This window comes from Protomyctophum parallelum (assembly GCF_964188405.1).
Source record: "Protomyctophum parallelum genome assembly, chromosome: 16".
Classification (NCBI taxonomy): Eukaryota; Metazoa; Chordata; class Actinopteri; order Myctophiformes; family Myctophidae; genus Protomyctophum; species Protomyctophum parallelum.
In genome coordinates, this window is record NC_139711.1 from 31,079,618 (window position 1) to 31,101,820 (window position 22,203).

General features: G+C 42.1%; 6 protein-coding genes across 6 annotated transcripts in view; all 6 read left to right on the forward strand.

The window, feature by feature from the left end:
- The window catches only part of LOC310873735 (protocadherin gamma-A8-like), a gene marked incomplete at both ends in the record, with an annotated part of 83,186 nt that extends 79,815 nt beyond the window's left edge, over positions 1-3,371 (forward strand). Inside the window, one exon of the mRNA XM_083786287.1 lies at positions 2,229-3,371. Coding sequence (XP_083642413.1) covers positions 2,229-3,371 — 1,143 coding nt within the window. The remainder of the gene's footprint in view (positions 1-2,228) is intronic.
- Positions 3,372-3,758: 387 nt separating this feature from the next.
- Positions 3,759-11,014, forward strand: LOC310873736 (protocadherin beta-16-like; the record flags this gene model as incomplete). The annotated part of the gene is made up of 3 exons (XM_083786288.1): positions 3,759-3,803; positions 4,151-4,408; positions 8,849-11,014. 3 exons carry the CDS (start codon positions 3,759-3,761, stop codon positions 11,012-11,014), a joined length of 2,469 nt encoding a protein of 822 aa, XP_083642414.1.
- LOC310872948 (protocadherin gamma-A12-like) lies at positions 4,634-6,544 on the forward strand (the record flags this gene model as incomplete). Its single annotated transcript, XM_083785164.1, has 1 exon — positions 4,634-6,544. The coding sequence occupies exon 1, from the start codon at positions 4,757-4,759 to the stop codon at positions 6,542-6,544; it is 1,788 nt and encodes a 595-aa protein (XP_083641290.1). The 5' UTR covers positions 4,634-4,756.
- Positions 11,015-12,224: 1,210 nt separating the features above from the next.
- LOC310873737 (protocadherin beta-15-like) lies at positions 12,225-15,052 on the forward strand (the record flags this gene model as incomplete). The annotated part of the gene is made up of 2 exons (XM_083786289.1): positions 12,225-14,621; positions 15,020-15,052. The coding sequence occupies 2 exons, from the start codon at positions 12,225-12,227 to the stop codon at positions 15,050-15,052; spliced, it is 2,430 nt and encodes an 809-aa protein (XP_083642415.1).
- A 213-nt stretch (positions 15,053-15,265) lies between these two features.
- LOC310873738 (protocadherin gamma-A11-like) lies at positions 15,266-17,659 on the forward strand (the record flags this gene model as incomplete). The annotated part of the gene is made up of 1 exon (XM_083786290.1): positions 15,266-17,659. The coding sequence occupies one exon, from the start codon at positions 15,266-15,268 to the stop codon at positions 17,657-17,659; it is 2,394 nt and encodes a 797-aa protein (XP_083642416.1).
- A 778-nt stretch (positions 17,660-18,437) lies between these two features.
- On the forward strand, positions 18,438-20,861 carry LOC310873739 (protocadherin gamma-A11-like; the record flags this gene model as incomplete). Its single annotated transcript, XM_083786291.1, has 1 exon — positions 18,438-20,861. The coding sequence occupies one exon, from the start codon at positions 18,438-18,440 to the stop codon at positions 20,859-20,861; it is 2,424 nt and encodes an 807-aa protein (XP_083642417.1).
- Positions 20,862-22,203: the final 1,342 nt, after the last annotated feature.

Genomic DNA, 22,203 nt, shown 5'->3' on the forward strand with positions numbered 1-22,203 from the left:
AAAAGTATATTAGCCTCTGAGAGATGTAGTGGAGTATAAGAGTATAAGTCCTGAAAATTGGAAATACTCAGAACAAAAAATTGTACTTAAGCACTGCATACTTGAGTAAATGTACTTGGTTACTTACATTATTTTACACTACTGGAATTGCTTTACTGAACAAAGGGTTGGCTTTGATTGTAGTTGGCTTCTCACACACACACACACACACACACACACACACACACACACACACACACACACACACACACACACACACACACACACACACACACACACACACACACACACACACACACACACACACACTCACACTCACACTATTGAGAGTATAACGTGTGGAATGCGTTTGACGAGATCGGAAAGAGAACAACCCTGCAGGCCGGGCGAGGAAGTACCGCTATTATGAATGGCCTCTGTGTGGCACTGTCCATGGTGCTGAAAGACTCTCTCTCTCTCTCTCTCTCTCTCTCTCTCTCTCTCTCTCTCTCTCTCTCTCTCTCTCTCTCTCTCTCTCTCTCTCTCTCTCTCTCTCTCTCTCTCGCCAAAATAGCAAATATACAAGGTCACAAGCTTGTAGAATGATTGAGCTTGTAGATTTGCTATTTTCGCCAACTATTCCCCTCAGCTCATACTTATAGGGATGTTAGGGTTCCAGTTGTTAATGCTGCATCTGCATGGACATGGAGTGAACTGCATGCTATATAAACGCATAGAAGGCTCATCGTGTCGCTGTTCACCACCGAGTACTAGATAGGAGGCCTTCACCTCCCCGTCCCCATCTCTCCACCCCACAAACAATAGCCTATCATACAAAACGCGTTTTGCTTATATAGGCTATATCGTGTACAGTATAGCCTAGCTGCTTAGGTTTTTATCTAAAACGTTTTTTTATTTTTACTTGTATTTCTTACCGAGTGATTCCTATACCATTGGAATGAGGACTTTTAATTAATTGATTTAAAATGGAATACATCGGCCTCGTCTTCAGTGTTTTTGTATTTATTTCCACGCTGCAGTCGACTCAGGGAGACGTCAGCTATTCTTTCCCTGAAGAAATGAAACGCGGATCTGTTATTGGAAACATTGCTAAGGATGTTGGCCTGGACGTGAGCAGACTTTCTGCACGAAAAGCCCGTATTGAAACAGAAGGCGACAGCAAACGTTATTGTGACATGATCCTGAGCAAGGGCGATTTAATTGTTGCCGATAGGATTGACAGAGATGGGCTTTGTGGCAAGAAAGCCTCCTGCGTTTTGAAACTGGAGCTTGTATTGGAGAATCCGTTGGAACTGCATCGTATTAATCTTCACATACAAGACATAAACGATAACCCCCCGCTATTCAAAAAGGAAATAATTAAACTGGAAATCAGAGAATCTGCAGACAAAGGGGCTAGGTTTTCATTAGATGAAGCTCATGATGCGGATATCGGGGAGAATGCAGTTAAAGGTTATACACTACAACAGAATGATAAGTTTGTATTGCATGTCGATGCTAAATCAGGCGGGCGAAAGTCATGTGAGCTGGTGTTGGAAAAAGAGTTAGATCGGGAACACGAACAAGAAATGAATTTAATTCTTACAGCCCTGGATGGCGGTTCTCCTCAGAGATCAGGTACTGTAGTGATACACGTCACTGTACTCGATGCTAATGATAACGCCCCGGTGTTTAGCCAGGCTGTATATAAAGCCAGTCTGCCTGAAAACTCTCCTCTAGATACTGTAGTCATTAGAGTGACTGCCACTGATGCAGATGAAGGAATCAATCGCGAAGTGATCTATGAACTTGATCATGTGTCCGATGAAATTGGAAATGTGTTTTCACTCGACCAAAAAAACGGTGAAGTGAGAGTTAGTGGGCCATTAGATTATGAGGAGGAATCATCATTTGAAATTCGAATCAGCGCAAAAGATGGCCTTGGGTTGGCGTCATATTCAACGTTGATGATTGACATAACAGATGTTAACGACAATGCCCCTGTAATACATATAAAGTCTTTAATTAACCCCATACCAGAGAACGTGCTACCTGGAACAGAGATGGGAATCATTAATGTGCAGGACAAGGACTCTGAAAATAATCGACAGGTCCGCTGTTCTATTCAGCAAAACGTTCCTTTTAAGCTTGTTCCTTCCATCAAACATTATTATTCTTTGTTGACCACGGGGCAACTGGACCGTGAACTAGTGTCTGATTATAATATTACAATCACTGCCTCTGACGAGGGCTCTCCACCACTGTCCTCCTCTAAAACCATTCAATTATCAGTGAGCGACGTCAACGACAACCCTCCTGTCTTTGATGAGCAGTCCTACAGCGCCCACGTGACAGAAAATAACAAGCCTGGTTCCACTTTGTGTACCGTCATTGCTCGAGATCCAGACTGGAGACAAAACGGTACAGTGATTTACTCTCTTTTACTAAGTGAAGTGAACGGTGCTCCGGTGTCCTCCTATCTGTCTATTAATGGAGACACGGGAGTGATCCACACCGTGAGGTCATTTGACTATGAACAATTAAGAACATTTAAAGTGAACGTTATGGCCAGAGATAACGGTTCTCCTCCACTCAGCAGCAATGTCACTGTTAATATTGCAATAACGGATGTGAATGACAACTCGCCTCAAATACTGTACCCCGCTCCAGAGGGTAACTCCTTCATGACTGAACTGATCCCCAAAGCTGCGCAAGGTGGCTCTCTAGTGTCCAAGGTGATAGCAGTGGACGCAGACTCTGGACAGAATGCCTGGCTGTCATATAATATTGTTAAATCCACTGATACAGGGCTTTTCACTATTGGTCGCCACAGCGGAGAGATCAGGACACAGCGGGACATTTCTGACTCCGACAACATGAAACAGAACCTTGTTGTGGCAGTGAAAGATAACGGGCAGCCTTCTCTCTCTGCCACCTGTGCCATTTATTTAGTTATTTCTGATAACCTGGCTGATGTTCCAGAACTAAAGGACATGTCTCATGACGAGAGTAATTCAAAATTGACCTCTTATCTCATCATAGCACTTGTATCCGTCTCTACTTTTTTTTTCACCTTCATCATTGTCATCCTGGGTTTGAGGTTCTGTCGCAGAAGAAAGCCCAGGCTGTTGTTTGATGGAGCGGTTGCCATCCCCAGTGCGTATCTCCCTCCTAATTACGCAGATGTTGATGCCACAGGAACTTTACGCAGTACTTACAATTATGATGCCTATTTAACAACGGGTTCTAGAACCAGTGACTTCAAATTTGTCAGCTCTTACAATGACACCACGTTGCCTGTAGACCAGACTCTGAGAAAAACGCCCACCGACTTTGCAGAAGCATTTGGAGACTCCGATTCATCTCCTGAGGTAGGACATATGCATTTATAAGTCATATACCTAAATAATTGTGCAACGTTCGATTTTGGTATAGCAGTTAATACATCATAACTGAGTGCTAGCCCACTCTAATTCTATAACAACACTTTTAAGTATAAAATGGAAGAGAAAACAAATCTTCCTATTTTTGAGGGGCGCAGGTTTAATGTTTGTCTTTAGTTCAATGTCGTTTACGTAATATTGTCTCTTTATGTTTTACATCACCATTACATCACCTAATCAACATGAGTTAGACTTTAATATATTAGCGCCCCTCACTTCTCACGGGTGTGATTTTTATAATAATAATAATAATAATAATAGGCTACGCTATTGCTAAACGAAGTTCAAAGTGTAAACACGCGAATGATAGGCAGTCAAATTCAATGTATTTTGAACATGACTCTCTCCATGGTGCTGATTGCTGATGCAGCCCGAATTCTGGTTAGCTGATTGGTTTCCAATTATTCCTCAGTTAAACAATGTTTTTAATTAACTAAAATTAATGCATAAATACATGTGTGCAGAATGGTCACTTTTGTTTTGATGTGCCACACAAATGCAAATATCAGCATTATGCTATATCTAAAAATGACTCATAGCGTCGCTGTTTAACTACAAACTAGTTTTCTCCTCCCACTTGAAGCTATCATAAGGATATGCCCTTTGCCATTATAACCCATGGAAACGCGAATATATTGTTGGCTCCATGGGAATTGATACACTACAGAAAACATCGGATTAATTGATTTTGCAATAACACGCGAGGATATTCCTTTTTCTCCCTGAAGATGGGATACATTGGATATTCTACGCTATTCCTTTTCCACGGCTTTCTTTTGTTCATGAGTCTAGGCTCGCGTTCAGCCCATGGAGATGTTACCTATTCAATTTCAGAGGAATTGAAAAGAGGATCTATTATTGGAAAAATAGTAAAGGATCTGGGAATGGATACGATGAAACTATCATCTCGTAACGCCCGTATTGACACAGAGGGAAACAATAAGCAATATTGTGACATAAATCTGAGCACCGGAGACTTGGTTATTGTGCAGAGGATTGACAGAGACGGGCTTTGTGCGAAAAGAGCGTCGTGCGTTTTGAAACAAGAGCTAGTATTGGAAAATCCACTTGAACTTCATCGCATTAGCCTCCATATTCAAGATATAAATGACAACCCTCCGAAATTTAACGAGGAACATATAGCCCTAGAAATCACAGAATCAGCAGTTAAGGGTGCCCGTTTCCTAGTGGGAGAGGCCCATGATGCGGATATAGGACAAAATTCAGTTCAAAGGTACAGTTTACAAAAAAATGATAATTTCCGACTAGATATTGATAACGACGCAGTGCATTTAGTTCTTGAGAAAGAGCTTGATCGAGAAGAAAAACACGTTATGCAGTTAGTTCTGACAGCATTGGATGGTGGTTCTCCGCAGAGATCAGGTACTGTAGTCATACAGGTCACTGTACTGGATGCTAATGATAACGCCCCCGTGTTTAGTCAGGCTGTCTATAAAGCCCGTCTGCCTGAAAACTCTCCTGTAGATACATTAGTTGTTACAGTAAATGCTACTGATGCAGACGAGGGAGTCAACGGAGATGTTACTTATGATTTTGATCACCTGTCAGAATCGGACAAAAAGGTGTTTTCTATTGATCGCAACAGGGGGGAAATTAGAGTAAAGGGCAACGTTGATTATGAAGACGTGTCTTCGTTTGAGTTACGCATCAAAGCTAAAGATGGTTTGGGTCTAGCTTCATACGCCAAACTGATTGTAGACATTTCTGATATCAATGATAATGCACCTGTGATTTATTTGAAATCCCTGTCAAACCCTATACCCGAAAATGCAGCAACTGGTACAGATGTGGGCATTATAAACGTTCAGGATAGAGACTCGGAAAATAACCGACAGGTCCGGTGCTCTATTCAGCAAAACGTCCCTTTTAAACTAATCCCATCTATCAAAAACTATTATTCTCTAGTGACCACGGGACAACTGGACCGTGAACTAGTGTCTGATTACAACATTACAATCACTGCCACTGACGAGGGCTCTCCACCTTTGTCCTCCTCTAAAACCATTCAATTATCAGTTGGTGACGTCAATGACAATCCGCCCTTGTTTGAGGAACAGTTTTACAGCGCGTATTTGTCTGAAAATAATAAACCTGGCTCTACATTATGTACAGTTACCGCTCGAGACCCAGACTGGAAACAAAATGGAACAGTGATTTACTCTCTTCTACCTGGCGAGGTGAAAGATGTCCCGGTGTCCTCCTATCTCTCTATTAATGGAGACACAGGAGTGATCCACGTCGTAAGGTCGTTTGATTATGAACAATTTCGGAGCTTTAAAGTCAGTGTGATGGCCAGAGACAACGGGTCTCCTCCCCTCAGCAGTAACGTTACTGTCAATGTGTTCATAACGGATGTGAATGACAACACACCTCAAATACTGTACCCCAACCCGGAGGGCAACTCCTTCATGACTGAGCTGATCCCTAAAGCTGCGCACGGGGGCTCTCTGGTGTCCAAGGTGATAGCAGTGGACACAGACTCTGGACAGAATGCATGGCTTTCTTATCATATTGTCAAATCCACGGATGCAGGCCTATTTGCTATTGGTCTCCACAGTGGAGAGATCAGGACACTGCGGGACATTTCTGAAAGTGACAGCATGAAACAAAACCTCGTTGTGGTAGTGAAAGATAATGGACAGCCTTCTCTCTCTGCTACCTGTGCAATGCATTTACTTATTTCTGATAACTTGGCTGAATTACCGGAACTGAAAGACATGGCTCACGATGAGAACAATTCCAAACTGACTTCTTATCTCATTATAGCACTTGTTTCCGTCTCCACCTTTTTCCTGACATTCATTATCATCATCTTGGGTTTGAGGTTTTGTCGCAGAAGAAAGCCCAGACTGTTGTTTGATGGTGCCATTTCCATCCCCAGTGCGTATCTTCCTCCGAATTACGCAGATGTTGATGGCACAGGAACTTTACGCAGCACTTATAATTATGACGCCTATTTAACAACGGGATCTAGAACCAGTGACTTTAAGTTTGTCAGCTCTTACAATGACAACACGTTGCCTGCAGACCAGACTATTAGAAAAAGTCCCACAGACTTCGCTGAGGCCTTTGGTGACTCTGATTCATCTCCTGAGGTATGAGTTACTATTTCCCATCTTCTCAAAATGGTATATTGCATTATGATTATCTCCAAATGATTCATTCTTTCCATGTGATATGCTCGAAACTGAAGGGTGGCAGTCACTCAAACATAGCTTGTCATCCGCCTTCCTCCTATCTGTGAGACTTGCTTGACTTGCCTATATGCATATTCTAGTATGACGTCCAGTTCAGAGTAGGTACTACCAAGTGGCTTCAAATCAGTATCGCACAATTCCAGCAAACTGCATGCATACCACATTCTTTCAAAACACCACACAATTTAGATTTTGTCGTTTGGAACACTCCTGGTCCATGCGTCCCTGTCCATGGTGCTGAACTAGATCACCAGGCAGTATAGTTAAAGGACCACTTCACAACCTATCTTCATATAATAGGTCCTCACTAATAATCATGATAAAATGGCACGATTTTTTTCTACTCAGTCTGTGTCTCAAAGGAGGGCTGTGGGCAGTTTAGAAACCGTCTTCCAGTGACATCATCATTAGGCAGATATTTTTTTTAAATAAGATTTTTTTACAAAAATGTTTAGATTTCCATTATCGTGAGAACGATGGCTTCCATTTTCGCATTGCAACTTTTCACGACTAGAAAGCCTGCCGTTTCTATTAGCTTGTATTCCCCATCGATGATGTCACTGGAAGACGTTTTCTGAACTGCCCACAGCCCTCCTATGAGACATGAGACCGAGTAGAAAAGAATCGTGCCATTCCTTCATGATTATTAGTGAGGACATATTATATGAAGATAGGTTGAAAAGTGGTGTAGTGGTCCTTTGACTTTTCTATAATACATTTTCTGTATTTTTTAGGGACCGCTATCCCCTCGTGTGTGTGTGTGTGTGTGTGTGTGTGTGTGTGTGTGTGTGTGTGTGTGTGTGTGTGTGTGTGTGTGTGTGTGTGTGTGTGTGTGTGTGTGTGTGTGTGTGTGTGTGTGTGTGTGTGTGTGTGTGTGTGTGTGTGTGAGAACACAAACATTAAATGCCATTGACAATTAAGGTTTTGAGGGTTTTTGTAAACACAAACATATTACGTAAACACAAACATTGAAGACGAGGGTGAGGACGCAAATTCTCATTGGCTGGAATGAGAATGTATGATGATAAGAAAGAGCGCACGGATGAGGTGTATTCTATATTGTTTGTCACTTTGGATACCACGATTTCATGGACCCCTCCTGGATGAGTTGCACAATAAATAAGCACATGGCTTTTATTTTGTTTATTTATTTTTTCTCTTTTTGCTCAGTGGCAGTATCTAGCCTACATACTGGCTGTAGTGTATAGGGCTTATCCACACATTCATTTTCTGACAATTACAATTTATAGAGCAGGACTTATTTTAAATGTTTTGTACAGTTGTGGACATACATATTCAGCATGCATAATGTTGAATACTTATAGTTTTATTTTAGATAAAACAATATCCTATGAAAAGTGAATGGTGTGTTTTAAAACATAGCCACGGTGTAACCGGGATATGTATACACTTGATGCGGCCTCCTGTCATGGTGCCTTATACTTTTCTCGTTTAAAGGTTGCTGAATATTGTATATTGTAGTAATTAATTAAGAGGAATTTGACAAATATCAATCCTCTTTCTCTTTCTTTCTACTAAATTCTGGTTATATCGCCTATACATATTAATTGTGAAATAATGTAACTGCAGCGATTTCCCCATGCTTGCTTACTTAACTTACTGAACAAGAATGCTATAGTATTAAAGCAAACATCATTCCTTTTTAACATGCTCTTAACTATAATGAACACATCGCGTCGCTGTCCACTAACACAGGCGATGCCTCCCGTACCACCCTCAACTATATTGCGTTGTTATTATAGGCTCGTAACTCGTTCGTATAGGCAGACAGGACCAGTGTCTTTATCGCATACTCGTGTAATGGTAATAGTGGAAGATAATGTGCGTATAATACAGACTTTTATTTTTATGTAGTCAGTATTTTTCTCTAGTTGTGATATTTAGGCATAGGTTCTATTCAATGCGTTGGATGCTATACATTCAGTCCTTACGATGGGGCAAAATGGATTTTCAGCGCTAGGCCTTCTCTGTGGATTTGCTTTCTTTCTTCGGATGTTGCATGTCGGAAATGGAGATTTAAGCTATTCCATCCAAGAGGAGTTAAAACGCGGGTCTGTTGTTGGAAATATAGCCAAGGATCTCGGACTGGATACGAGAACATTGTCTGCTCGCAAGGCTCGTATAGACAGCGTGGGGAAGCATAAACGATATTGTGACCTAAATGTTATATCTGGGGACTTGACAGTAGCAGAGAGAATTGATAGAGAAGAGATTTGTGGTGAGAAGGCTTCTTGTATCATTAGGTTTGAACTGGTCTTACAAGGACCGTTAGAATTACACCGCATTGCAGTTCAGATACAAGATATAAATGACAATGCACCTATGTTTACTAAAGAATCAATCAAGATAGAAATCAGTGAGTTGGCAGTTAAAGGAGCTCGTTTTCGTGTCAATGAGGCTCACGACATAGACTTAGGAAAAAACACAGTTCAAAGCTACGTTTTAGAGAGGAATGAACACTTAGCCCTGGTAATTCAGTCAAAACAAGATGGGAGTAAATTTGCTGAATTAGTCTTGGATAAAGAATTAGACCGCGAGGAACAACACGAAATGGAATTACTGCTCACTGCATTAGATGGAGGCACCCCCCAAAGAACAGGTACTGCCGTTATACACGTCACTGTACTGGATGCTAATGATAACGCCCCAGTATTTACTCAAGCAATCTATGAAGCCAGTCTGCCTGAAAACGCGCCTCTCGATAGTATAGTGGTAACAGTGAGTGCTACCGATGCAGACGAAGGAGTTAATGGTGAAGTGACGTACGAGTTCAGTCGTATTTCAGAGAAAGCTAGGAAAATGTTTACTTTAAACCAAACCACAGGGGAGATAAAACTGATAGGGCTATTGGATTTCGAGGAGGAGTCAATGTATGAAATGCGTATAGAAGCCAAAGACGGATATGGACTTACATCTGATTCTAAAGTGAAATTTGATATCACAGATGTGAACGACAATGCCCCTATAATATATTTGAAATCTCTTATTAACCCCATACCAGAAAATGTATCACCTGGCACAGAGTTGGGCATCATTAACGTCCAAGATGGAGACTCTGAGAATAACCAAGAAGTCCACTGCTCGATTCAACATTATGTCCCTTTTAAGCTCGTACCATCAATCAAAAACTATTATTCTTTGATCACAACGGGAGAGCTCGACCGTGAAGTAGTGCATGATTACAACATTACAATCACTGCCACTGATGGGGGCTCTCCACCTCTGTCCTCCACTAAAACTATTCAGTTATCAGTAGGTGACGTGAATGACAACCCACCTTTGTTTGAAGAACAGTTCTACAGCGCCTACACGAGTGAAAATAACAAACCTGGTTCAACGTTGTGCACTGTTAATGCCCGAGACCCAGACTGGAGACAGAATGGTACAGTGATGTATTCTCTCTTGCCCGGTGAAGTGAACGGCTCTCCAGCATCCTCTTACATTTCCGTCAACAGTGACACGGGGGTGATCCACGCTGTGAGGTCGTTTGATTATGAGCAGTTTAGGAGTTTTAAAGTCCATGTGATAGCCAGAGACAATGGTTCTCCTCCACTCAGCAGCAACGTGACTGTCAGTGTCTTTATAATGGATGTTAATGACAACTCTCCTCAGATACTGTACCCCGCAGTAGAGGGTAACTCCTTCATGACTGAACTGGTCCCCAAAGCAGCGCAAGGGGGCTCTCTGGTGTCCAAGGTGATAGCAGTCGATGCAGACTCTGGACAGAATGCATGGCTGTCCTATCATATTGTCAAATCCACGGCTCCAGGGCTTTTCACTATTGGTCTCCACAGCGGAGAGATCAGGACACAGCGGGACATTTCTGAATCTGACAACATGAAACAGAACCTTATTGTGACGGTGAAAGATAGTGGACAGTCATCTCTCTCTGCCACTTGTACAATGCATTTACTTATTTCTGATAACTTGGCTGAAGTACCAGAATTGAAAGATATGTCTTATGATGAGAACAATTCTAAACTGACTTATTATCTGATAATTGCACTGGTCTCAGTGTCCACGTTTTTTCTGACCTTCATTATTGTCATCCTGGGTATGAAGTTTTGTCGCAGGAGAAAGCCCAGACTGTTATTTGATGGAGCAGTTGCCATTCCCAGCGCTTATCTCCCTCCAAATTACGCAGAGGTTGACGGCACCGGAACTTTACGCAGCACTTACAATTATGACGCCTACTTGACGACAGGTTCTAGAACGAGTGACTTCAAGTTTGTCAGCTCTTACAATGATAATACATTGCCTGCAGACCAGACTCTGAGAAAAACTCCCACCGACTTTGCTGAGGCATTTGGAGACTGCGATTCATCCCCCGAGGTAGGCTTAATAGTTGCTTAAATTCATATTCGTGCCTTTTTACTTGCGTATAAACCATTAACCCTCATAATGTATCGGAAATGTATATAGCCTATTTAATGGGTTTTATTTTATTTGTTTAGACAACCCTGCTCAGCTAGAATAGGACTGACTATCTATCTATCTATCTATCTATCTATCTATCTATCTATCTATCTATCTATCTATCTATCTATCTATCTATCTATCTATCTATCTATCTATCTATCTATCTATCTATCTATCTATCTATCTATCTATAACAATGTGTTCGCGATGCGACGCATTGGGAGCTTGTAGATCGGCTAACAACTTCACACGTCTCTGTCCATGGTGCTGAAAGGCAAAACAACGTCCTAGTGAATTAAAATGGTATAGTTGTCAAGATACATTATTTTATATGATTTCTAACACTTCCAAATATTGATATTTGTCTTGCGGACACCTGGCTGGATGTTATGACTTGTCACCTATCGTTTTGTCTTCTTCAATCTGCTCACAGCTGAAAGGGTGGGGAGATTCGACCAGGTCCATTTTTGAGAAGAAAAAGCTTTTGAATTGACATGCTCTTTAGCAAAAGGCCGATGCACACCTCAGAAGGCTAGTGACAGGTGCGTAGGGCAACAAAGCATACTTAAACAGACATTGTCTGTCCTGATGAAGGTCAAATAGACCGAAACGTTGAATAAAGAGCAACATTTTCTGACGGTGCATGTGCGGGACCCTTTGTTTTTCAAAGATAACCTTTTTAAGAATTGACATGCTTTAACATTTAGTAAAACAATAACATTTTCGTTTGTCTTAACATTGTAAAATGTTAAAACATTTATTTTGTAGGACGATGTTTCCCATGCACCTTTTAACTGCACCTTCTCGTGCAGACAACGTGAAATGCAAGCAATAATGTTGACTGTAAAATCAATTTGAATAAATAATAGCCATATAGTGGTACGGACAAGTCCATATACGCATGATGTTCATGTGATATCAGAAAAGGACACATTGCGTCGCTGTCGGTCAGTCTACGATGCTTCTATTGTGAACATCTCCACCCAGTGTATAGGCTACTCCATAGTGTTGGCAATGCGTCTGTGGAATCCTGTGCTATTTTACTCTTCATCTATCTGGTTTAGTATATCTTGTTTATAAGTATTGGTACACTCCAAAATATTCTGCATTTTTTATTGTATTGTACAGGCTATTTTGCTAAATGATGGAACAACACCATGGATTTTCAAAAAATGGCTTTGTCTTTTGCTTTGCCATCATACTGCTTGGGCTTCAAATCGTCTATGGAGATGTAAGCTTTTCTTTTCCAGAGGAGATGAAATTGGGATCTGTTATTGGAAATATGGCCAAAGACCTCGGGCTTGAGATTGGCAGCCTGTCATCACGCAAGGCTCGGATTGATACCGAAGGGAATAACGACAAATATTGTGATATTAATTTGAAAACCGGCGACTTGATTGTCGCTGAGCGGATGGACCGAGAGAGTCTCTGTGGCAAAAAAGCATCCTGCATTTTAAAACAGGAACTCGTACTGGAGAATCCATTAGAGCTGCGTCGTATTAGTCTCCATGTTCAAGATATAAATGACAACTCTCCGCAATTTAAAAGGGATATGATTCGGATGGAAATACGTGAGTCTGCGGACAAGGGCACTACGTTTTTGATAGAAGAGGCACACGACGCGGATATAGGTAAAAATTCAGTTCAACTGTACAACCTACAGAAGAATGAGAATTTTGTGCTAAAAGTAGACGGCAATACGGTTGAAATCGTATTAGAGAACAAACTTGATAGGGAAAGACGGGAAGACATTAATTTGTCACTCACAGCTGTGGATGGGGGCACACCGGAGAGATCGGGTACTGTAGTCATACACGTCACTGTACTGGATGCTAATGATAATGCCCCAGTTTTTAGCCAGGCTGTCTATAAAGCCAGTCTATCTGAAAACTCTCCTCTGGATACTGTGGTAGTTACAGTGAGTGCTACTGATGCAGATGAAGGGTTGAATGGAGAAGTGACATATGATTTTGGTCATGTGTCAGAAGAGGATGAGAAACTATTTTCTATTGATAGTAAAACGGGAGAAATTAGAGTAATTGGCAGTACTGACTTCGAAAAGGTTGCTTCATTTGAATTACGAGTCACAGCTAAAGATGGTCTTGGATTGAGCTCATATGCTAAAGTTATCATCAATCTGATTGATGTTAATGACAATGCCCCTGTAATATATCTAAAATCCCTGACAACCTCAATACCAGAGAACGTGCCACCTGGCACAGAAGTGGGCATCATTAATGTCCAGGATAGAGACTCTGAGAATAACCGACAGGTCCGCTGCTCCATTGACCAACACATCCCCTTTAAGCTTGTTCCTTCCATCAAAAACTATTATTCTCTAGTGACCACAGGAGAACTGGACCGTGAATTTGTGGCAGATTACAACATTACAATCACTGCCACTGACGAGGGCTCTCCGCCGCTGTCCTCGTCTAAAACTATTCAGTTATTAGTAGGCGACGTGAACGACAACGCGCCCGTGTTTGGAGAGCAGTCCTACAGGGCCTACGTGACTGAAAATAACAAACCTGGCTCTACTTTGTCTTCCATTACTGCTCGAGACCCGGATTGGAGACAGAATGGAACCGTGATATATTCTCTTCTACCTGGCGAGGTCAACGGTTCCCCGGTATCATCCTACGTGTCTGTTAATGGTGACACAGGGGTGATCCATGCTGTGAGGTCGTTTGATTATGAACAATGTAGGACCTTTAAAGTCAATGTGATGGCCAGAGACAATGGTTCTCCTCCGCTCAGCAGCAATGTGACTGTCAATGTGTTAATAACGGATGTGAATGACAACTCACCTCAGATACTGTACCCCGCCCCGGAGGGCAACTCTTTCATGACGGAGCTGGTCCCCAAAGCAGCGCAAGGGGGCTCTCTGGTTTCCAAGGTGATAGCAGTAGATGCAGACTCTGGACAGAATGCATGGCTATCCTATCATATTGTCAAATCCACTGACCCAGGACTTTTCACTATTGGTCTCCACAGTGGAGAGATCAAGACACAGCGGGACATTTCTGAATCTGACAGCATGAAACAGAACCTCATTGTGGCGGTGAAAGATAACGGACATCCATCTCTTTCTGCCAGCTGTTCCCTATATCTACTAATTTCTGATAACTTGGCTGAAGTTCCAGAACTAAAGGACATGTCCATTGATGAGAACAACTCAAAACTGACCTCATATCTCATCATCGCGCTAGTGTCTGTATCCACATTTTTTCTAACCTTCATTATTGTCATCCTGGGTGTGAGGTTTTGTCGTAGGAGAAAGCCCAGATTGTTGTTTGATGGAGCGGTTGCCATCCCAAGCGCTTATCTCCCTCCTAATTACGCAGATGTTGACGGGACAGGAACTTTACGCAGCACCTACAACTATGACGCTTATTTAACTACTGGATCTAGAACCAGTGACTTCAAGTTTGTCACATCCTATAATGACAACACGCTGCCTGCAGACCAGACTATGAGAAAGAGTCCATCTGACTTTGCTGAGACTTTCGGAGACTCTGATGGGTCGCCTGAGGTAGGCACAGTTAACACATACTTCAGTATACTATATGTCAAAATGACCTTAAAATCGGGAGGCACAGCTTGCCTCTCGCCTGGTGAATGGCCGCTGTCCATAGTGCTGGAAAATCATACTCGTCTCTCTCTCTCTCTCTCTCTCTCTCTCTCTCTCTCGCTCTCTCTGTCCTCAAATTCCACTCTTAATTATTGCTTTATATAAAACAAGATTCATTTTATATACTTACATACTTACATATTACTTACATACTTTTTAGAATAGCTGTTAATTTAGACATTATTTAGAGCACCAGAACAACATATTCAGTTTTATTGTCAAAGGACATTCCGTTAAGCTCGATGGATTGTTTTACATTTTACTACTCATGTTAACGTTATCAATAGTGATTATGATGTAATGGCTAGAAGAGACTGAAAGTGTCGCTGTCCACTAACTGATCTCAAATCACAGTATTACGTATTTTTACACGGCACCAACTAGCTTGGATGGACATCACGGCTTCTTTATTTTCCAACAAGGAACATCGTAGGCATTCTAATCTTCCAATGTTGATACGCAGCCATTTCACTGGCTTGGTGAATTTTCATGAATAGCATCATTGGTGTATCTGTTTTGTCAGACGAAAGAAAATGGAGCACAAAGGATTTATAATGCATGGCCTGGTTGGCCGCTTAGGATTCTTTCTTCTCGTGCTGCAAATCGTACATGGAGACGTCACCTATTCCTTTCCAGAGGAGCTGAAACGCGGTTATGTTATTGGAAACATAGCCAAGGATTTTGGGCTTCAGAAGGACACGCTATCATCTCGAAAGGCCCGTATTGATACGGAAGGGAACAGCAAACGGTATTGTGACATTAATCTAAGCAACGGGGATTTGCTTATTGCCGACAGGATTGATAGAGAGGGCCTTTGTGGTAAGAAGGCATCCTGCATTTTAAAACAAGAGCTTGTTATAGAGAATCCTTTAGAGTTACACCGTATTAACCTTCACGTGCAAGATATAAACGACAATTCTCCGCAATTTAAAAAGGATACAATCAGATTTGAAATAAGCGAATCTGCAGATAAAGGAAACAGCTTTCGGTTAGATGAAGCCCACGATGCTGACATAGGACAAAATACAATTCAAAGCTATACTCTACAGACCAATGAACACTTCAATTTAAACGTTCATGCTAAAAGTGGTGGAGGAAAATATAGTGAGTTAATTTTAGAGAAAGATCTAGACAGAGAAAAGCAGCAGGAGTTAACTATTGTGCTTATCGCTACAGACGGTGGTACACCTCAGAGATCAGGAAGTGTAATCATACACATCACTGTAATGGATGCTAATGATAACGCCCCTGTGTTTAGCCAGGCAGTTTATAAGGCTAGCCTGCCTGAAAACTCCCCTCTAGATACTGTAGTGGTTACAGTAAGTGCTACTGATGTAGACGAGGGAGTGAATGGAGATGTGACGTACGAACTTGATCACATTTCAGATAACTTAAATAACGTTTTCATTCTGGATCAGAATACCGGTAAAGTAAAAGTGAGCGGATCAATAGATTATGAAGAGCTGTCCAATTATGAAATGCAAATTACCGCAAAAGATGGCCCTGGATTAGTGTCAACGTGTACACTATTAATTGAAATAACGGATGTAAACGACAACCCCCCTATCATATTCATTAAATCTCTAACAACCCTAATTCCAGAGAACCTGCCCCCTGGCACAGAGGTTGGCATTATTAATGTACAAGACCGAGACTCTGAGAGTAACCGACAGGTTCGATGTTCCATTCAACAAAACGTCCCCTTTAAGCTAATTCCATCCATTAAAAACTATTATTCTATTTTAACTACGGGCGAACTTGACCGTGAACTGGTGTCAGATTACAATGTAACAATATCTGCGACTGATGAGGGATCCCCGCCTCTGTCCTCCTCTAAAACTATTCAATTGTCAGTAGGTGACGTCAACGACAACCCACCTGTGTTTGAAGAACAATTCTACAGCGCTTACGTGACTGAAAATAATAAACCAGGTTCCAAGTTATGTTCCGTTACTGCCCGAGACCCAGACTGGAGACAAAACGGCACAGTGATTTATTCTCTTTTACCTGGTGAGGTGAATAGTGTGCCAGTCTCTTTCTACCTATCAATTAACGGAGATACGGGAGGGATTCATGCAGTGAGGGCGTTTGATTATGAACAATTTAGGAACTTTAAAGCCCATGTGATGGCCAGGGACAATGGTTCTCCTCCACTCAGTAGCAACGTGACGGTCAGTGTTTTCATAACGGATGTGAATGACAACACTCCTCAAATACTGTACCCCGCCATAGAGGACAACTCTTTCCTGACAGAATTGGTCCCCAAAGCTGCGCGCGGTGGCTCCCTAGTGTCCAAGGTGATTGCAGTGGACGCAGACTCCGGACAAAACGCATGGCTTTCTTATCATATTGTCAAGTCCACTGATCCAGGGCTTTTCACTATTGGTCTCCACAGTGGAGAGATCAAGACACAGCGGGACATTTCTGAATCTGACAGCATGAAACAGAACCTTGTTGTGGCAGTAAAAGATAACGGACAACCTTCTCTCTCTGGCACTTGTGCCATGTATTTTATTATTTCTGATAACTTGGCTGAAGTTCCAGAACTAAAGGACATGTCCATTGATGAGAACAACTCTCAACTGACCTCATATCTGATCATCGCGCTGGTGTCCGTTTCCACATTTTTTCTAACCTTCATTATTGTCATCCTCGGTGTGAGGTTTTGTCACAGGAGAAAGCCCAGATTGTTGTTTGATGGAGCGGTTGCCATCCCAAGCGCTTATCTCCCTCCTAATTATGCAGATGTTGACGGGACAGGAACTTTACGCAGCACCTACAACTATGACGCTTATTTAACTACTGGATCTAGAACCAGTGACTTCAAGTTTGTCACATCCTATAATGACAACACGCTGCCTGCAGACCAGACTATGAGAAAGAGTCCATCTGACTTTGCTGAAACATTCGGAGACTCTGACGGGTCGCCTGAGGTAGGCACATGTTAACACTTTCTTATATCATGTCAAAATGACCTTACGCTCTGTAGCCGAATAATGGACAATTAAGAGGCCTAATTTGCTATATACGCAGCTCTTGCCACTAGCCTGCAGTCACTGGCGAATGGCTGCTTTCCATGGTGCTGAAAAAGCCATCTCTGTCTTTCTCTCTCTCTCTCTCTCTCTCTCTCTCTCTCTCTCTCTCTCTCTCTCTCTCTCTCTCTCTCTCTCTCTCTCTTTCTCTCTCACACACACACACACACACACACACACACACACACACACACACACACACACACACACACACACACACACACACACACACACACACACACACACACACACACACACACACACACACACACACACACACACACACACACACACACACACTGTGATTTTGTGCACTGATACGCGTTGCATTGTTTGGTATGCCTTGTGCTTTTTTTACAATAGCTGTCAATTTAGAGAACTTGAACAACATTATTTTTTATTTACGAAGGCAATTCTCTTAAACTCAATGAAGTCTTACATTGTACTACTCCTGTAATAGCTAGAACTGACTCAAAGTGTCGCTGTCCACTAACTGATCTCAGATCACACTATTACGTGTTTCTACATATAAAAAACTACCTTGGATGCCACGGCTTCTGCATTTGCCAACAAGGAAAATCGTGGCCATTCTAATCTCCCCATGTTTTTACGCAGCCATTTGTATTGCTTGGTCAGATACCATTTTTATGAATAGCGTCTTTGGTGTTTGTTTTTGTTCTGCAGACGAAGAATAATGGAGCACAAAGGATTTATAATGCATGGCCTGGTTGGTCTCTTAGGATTCTTTCTTCTCGTGCTACAAATCGTACATGGAGACGTCACCTATTCCTTTCCAGAGGAGCTGAAACGCGGTTATGTTATTGGAAACATAGCTAAGGATTTAGGGCTGCAGGTGGACAAACTATCATCTCGAAGGGCCCGTATTGATACGGAAGGAAATAACAAACGGTATTGTGACATTAATCTAAGCAACGGGGATTTGCTCATTGCCGACAGGATTGATAGAGAGGGCCTTTGTGGTAAGAAGGCATCCTGCATTTTAAAACAAGAACTTGTTATAGAGAATCCTTTAGAGTTACACCGTATTAGCCTTCACGTGAAAGATATAAACGACAATTCTCCGCAATTTAAAAAGGATACAATCAAATTTGAAATAAGCGAATCCGCTGTTAAGGGAAACCGGTTTCGTTTAGATGAAGCCCACGATGCCGACATAGGACAAAATACAATTCAAAGCTATACTCTACAGACCAATGAGCACTTCAATTTAAACGTTCATGGTAAAAGTGGTGGAGGCAAATATAGTGAGTTAATTTTAGAGAAAGATCTAGACAGAGAAAAGCAGCAGGAGTTAACGATTGTGCTTATGGCTACAGATGGTGGTACACCTCAGAGATCAGGAAGTGTAATCATACACATCACTGTACTGGATGCTAATGATAACGCCCCAGTGTTTAGCCAGGCAGTTTATAAGGCTAGCCTGCCTGAAAACTCCCCTCTAGATACTGTAGTGGTTGTAGTGAGTGCTACTGACGCAGACGAGGGAGTGAATGGAGATGTGACGTACGAACTTGATCACATTTCAGATAATTTAAATAACGTTTTCACTCTGGATCAGAATACCGGTGAACTAAAAGTAAGCGGATCAATAGATTATGAAGAACTGTCCAATTATGAAATGCAAATTACCGCAAAAGATGGCCTTGGATTAGTGTCAACGTGTACACTATTAATTGAAATAACGGATGTAAACGACAACACCCCTATTATATTCATTAAATCCCTCACAGCCCTAATTCCAGAGAACCTGCCCCCTGGCACAGAGGTTGGCATTATTAATGTACAAGACCGAGACTCTGAGAGTAACCGACAGGTACGTTGCTCCATTCAACAAAACGTTCCGTTTAAGCTAATTCCATCCATTAAAAACTATTATTCTATTGTAACTACGGGAGCACTTGACCGTGAACTGGTGTCAGATTACAATATAACAATATCTGCGACTGATGAGGGATCCCCGCCTCTGTCCTCCTCTAAAACTATTCAGTTGTCAATAGGTGACGTCAACGACAACCCACCTGCGTTTGAAGAACAATTCTACAGCGCTTACGTGACTGAAAATAATAAACCAGGTTCCAAGTTATGTTCCGTTACTGCCCGAGACCCAGACTGGAGACAAAACGGCACAGTGATTTATTCTCTTTTACCTGGTGAGGTGAATAGTGTGCCAGTGTCTTTCTACCTATCAATTAACGGAGATACGGGAGGAATTCATGCAGTGAGGGCGTTTGATTATGAACAATTTAAGAACTTTATAGTCCATGTGATGGCCAGGGACAATGGTTCTCCTCCACTCAGCAGCAACGTGACGGTCAGTGTCTTCATAACGGATGTGAATGACAACACTCCTCAAATACTGTACCCCGCCATAGACAACTCTTTCCTGACAGAATTGGTGCCCAAAGCTGCGCGCAGTGGCTCCCTAGTGTCCAAGGTGATTGCAGTGGACGCAGACTCCGGACAAAACGCATGGCTTTCTTATCATATCGTCAAGTCCACTGATCCAGGGATTTTCACTATTGGTCTCCACAGTGGAGAGATCAGGACACAGCGGGACATTTCTGAATCTGACAGCATGAAACAGAACCTCGTTGTGGCAGTAAAAGATAACGGACAACCTTCTCTCTCGGGCACTTGTGCCATGTATTTTATTATTTCTGATAACTTGGCTGAAGTTCCAGAACTAAAGGACATGTCCATTGATGAGAACAACTCTCAACTGACCTCATATCTGATCATCGCGCTGGTGTCCGTTTCCACATTTTTTCTAACCTTCATTATTGTCATCCTGGGTGTGAGGTTTTGTCGCAGGAGAAAGCCCAGACTGTTGTTTGATGGAGCGGTTGCCATCCCCAGTGCTTATCTTCCTCCTAATTACGCAGATGTTGACGGGACAGGAACTTTACGCAGCACCTACAACTATGACGCTTATTTAACTACTGGATCTAGAACCAGTGACTTCAAGTTTGTCACATCCTATAATGACAACACGCTGCCTGCAGACCAGACTATGAGAAAGAGTCCATCTGACTTTGCTGAGACTTTCGGAGAGTCTGATGGGTCGCCTGAGGTAGGCACATTTGCACAATTGCCTTAAACTCTGTATCCGAATTAAGAGGCCATCTTCGTGTTTATTTTAGTATTAATTTTGCTATAAAAACGCAGCTCTTGCCTGCATTGTTTCACTGAATGGCTGCTGTCCATGGTGCTGGACATCATACTCCAGCACACACATTTGTAGCTACTCCAGCTACATTTGCGTTGCTTTTTCCCGCTATCCGTAGTGCTGAAATCATGCACAAGCCATTGCCTTATGCTCCCCCCCCCCCCAATAGCTGTTAATTTAGGTATTATTTAGAGCACTTGAACAACATATTCTGTTTTATTGTCGAAGACAATTGCCTTAAGCTCCATGAAGGATTGCTTTACTACTCCTGTTATCAATATTATGTAATAGCTAGAACTGACTCAAAGTGTTGCAACGTGTCCACAAAACTGAGGTTTTGTCGCAGTTGAAAGCCCAGACTGTTATTTGATGGAGTGGTGTGGTTGCCATCCCCAGCGCTCATCTCCCTCTTATCACGCAGATGTTGATGGCACAGGAACTTTACGCACCACCTACAACTATGACGCTTATTTAACTACGGGATCTAGAACTATAGTCTCTTAACGTTTGTCATGTCCTATAATGACAATACGTTGATCAGACAATGAGAACGAGGCCATCTGACTTTGCTGAGGCATTTCAGACTGTGAGGTGTCGCCTGAGGTATAGGCACATGTTCGCACTTCTTATACCATGTCAAAATGGCCTATAGCCAAATGGAAAAATAAGAGCCATGCAATGCAAGTCTATAGAGTATGGTCATTGGTCAACACACGTATACCGCTCGTGAAGACGTTGATTACAGTACAGCCTGTATTATATACCTGTACTTTACAGGTATATAATGGAAGAAGCAGCTCTTGGTGAACGGCTGCTGTCCATGGTGCTGGAAAACAATATATTCTCTCTTTCTCTCTCTCTCTCTCTCTCTCTCTCTCTCTCTCTCTCTCTCTCTCTCTCTCTCTGTGTGTTGTTTCACTCTCTTTAATTATTATTTAATTATATGCCGCACATTTCACGATGTGGTATACACACTTGGTGTCGCTATATGCTTGCTTTTCACAAATGTAGCCTATCCCACACCCACACAGTCATCGAATAATAGCCTACAAAGACTAGACTATTTTTGTGCAGTATAGAGTATCCCAGAGGAGGAAGCACAATATTGAAGTCGATTTGAGCTGTCGTTATAAATTGTCAAAAGACTAGGCTTTTAGCTTTTCGTAACAAGCGTGATCTTGAAATGAGGAAGATGAGTGAGTGGATTGCTGCACAATACTGTGTCGTTTCTGTGATTTATCTTGCATTTTGCTGCGTAAATGGAGATATAAGC